This window comes from Protobothrops mucrosquamatus, unplaced genomic scaffold, assembly GCF_001527695.2.
Source record: "Protobothrops mucrosquamatus isolate PMUCROS unplaced genomic scaffold, P.Mucros_1.0 scaffold4101, whole genome shotgun sequence".
Lineage (NCBI taxonomy): Eukaryota > Metazoa > Chordata > Lepidosauria > Squamata > Viperidae > Protobothrops > Protobothrops mucrosquamatus.
In genome coordinates this window covers 81968-83968 of record NW_015390030.1, presented here as the reverse complement: position 1 = coordinate 83968, position 2001 = coordinate 81968, and the positions used below count along the sequence as shown (strand labels likewise).

General features: G+C 50.1%; 1 protein-coding gene across 1 annotated transcript in view; it reads right to left on the bottom strand.

The window, feature by feature from the left end:
* The window catches only part of HGFAC (HGF activator), a 23168-nt gene that overhangs the window by 6000 nt on the left and 15167 nt on the right, over positions 1-2001 (bottom strand). Inside the window, exons 4-5 of the mRNA XM_029286568.1 lie at positions 1512-1677; positions 754-839 (exon numbers count right to left, since the gene is read on the bottom strand). Coding sequence (XP_029142401.1) covers positions 754-839; positions 1512-1677 — 252 coding nt within the window. The remainder of the gene's footprint in view (positions 1-753; positions 840-1511; positions 1678-2001) is intronic.

Here is a 2001-nt window from a genome sequence, read left to right as displayed (position 1 = left end):
GTTCCTTTACTGACCGTTCAAAGTTACAACGGCCCTGAAAAAAAAGTGACTTAAGACCATTTTTCACACTTAGGACCAATTGCAGCATCCCCTTTGGTCACGTGATCAAAATTCAGACGCTTGGCAACTGACTCGTATTTAGGACGGTTGCAATGTCCCCCGGGGTCACGTGATCTCCTTTTGCAACCTTCTGACAAGCAAAGTCAATGGGGGAAGCCAGATTCACTTAACAACCGGGGTACTAACTGATCAACTGCAGTGATTCCCTTAACAACGGTCGCAATAAAGGTCGTAAAATGGGGCAAAGGTCACTTAACAAATGTCTCACTTAACAATATAAATTTTGGGCTCAATTGGGGGTCGTAAGTCAAGTTGTAGTGAGGAGAGACTGACCAGAGGGATGGTGTTGACATGAAGATGGATATTGATATGACACTGGCTCATAACCGCAGAGGTTTTTTTAATTCTACATTTATTTAAGAACACTTTTGTCCATCCTTGAGCTAATTTAGCAGCGCAACCCAAGCTGAATCCTGCAGTTTCACAAGTTACTTATGGCAAGGGTCCCCAACCCCCGGTCCGTGGACCGGTACCAGTCCACGGCATGCCAGCAACCGGTCCGCACAAAACAAGCAAAGCCCCATCCGCGGGATGCAGGCGGCACACAAAACCATGCACCCATCGGGCCGCGGAAAAACCTCTCTCCATGGAACCGGTCCCTGGTGCCCAAAAGGTTGGGGACCTCTGACTTACGGCATAGCGACACGTCGCAGTAGTCCCAAGACAGTCTGCCGTCCTTAATGAAATAGCACCACGGCTTCTCGTCCTCATCTGGATTTCTAAGACATGGGGAAAAAAGTGAAGGGATGAACTCTTTGAGTCACCCGTTGACTTCCAGTCTCAATTTCTTCTGGCTTTGTTAGGAGCACAAGACCCTCCGCTCTTCAAATGTGGATTTGACTTAGATTTTGTTAATGTCAGAGGGAAGGGCGGGAAAAGGACTCCATGGTGGCTCCTTGGCGTTTAGGAGATGCCCATCGATCTGTGAGGGACCCCTTTTCAGCCGGGGTGGCTTTGTAGGACCTATTCCCACCCTCCAGGGGCCATCCTAAGTGGTGCCTGGGGTCTTAGGTCACCTGAATGGATTCTCTCTTCTCTTTGGCTTCTCTCCTGTCTCACTCTTTGCTTCACTTGGCATGATCCTTCTCGGCTGGGCCCACATCCTTTCCAGCAATTTAGGGAGTTTGGCTGTAAATCGATTACGCTGTATACAGCAGGGGTGTCCTAAGGCCGGTGGACTTCAACCCCCAGAATTCCCTCAACCACTTGGCTGAGAATGCTTGACTAGGCTTGGCTAGCATGAGATGCGAAACCATGTTTTGCTTCTCAACCAAGAAGCTTCTTTGAAAAAAAGCACCTTTGGGACAGTCATGACCTGGAATGATTGAGAATCTCCATGGACACCTACTCCGAGCTGTTCTTACAAAGGAGTTACTCCTCTGGCATTTTACCGGCAGTAGGAATGGGATCCCAGTCCCAGCAGCACCGTGTTTGTTTGAAGGTCCTCATAGTAGAAGAGGTTGGAAGTCCACGGGAGACAATCATCTCCAGACACGGTCGTCTTAGCCAGGCCCAGATACCTGGCCCCGTTCTTCGAATAACAGTTTTGGCTTGGAACTGAAGAAGAAGGCAAGGCAAAAGAGTCAAGACGGCGCCAAAGAAAACCGATCGGACCCTCATTATGCAAGTCACTAAGCAAGTCATTAATCCCTGGTTTTACCAAATTGACAAAAGGTACAGAGGATGGTTCCGTCCCAGGCGACTGATGGACCCTGAGAGGTTCCTGATGGAGCTTGGGCCATATCCGGAGGATCTGGTCCACGACTCGGCGGAAAATCAGGCGGCGGCATGGGAGACAACTGCCGCCGCAGCATTGGACCGAGTCGTGCCTTTGCGGCCTCTGACCCGACGTGGATCTCGACCATCCCCTTGGTTTACCGA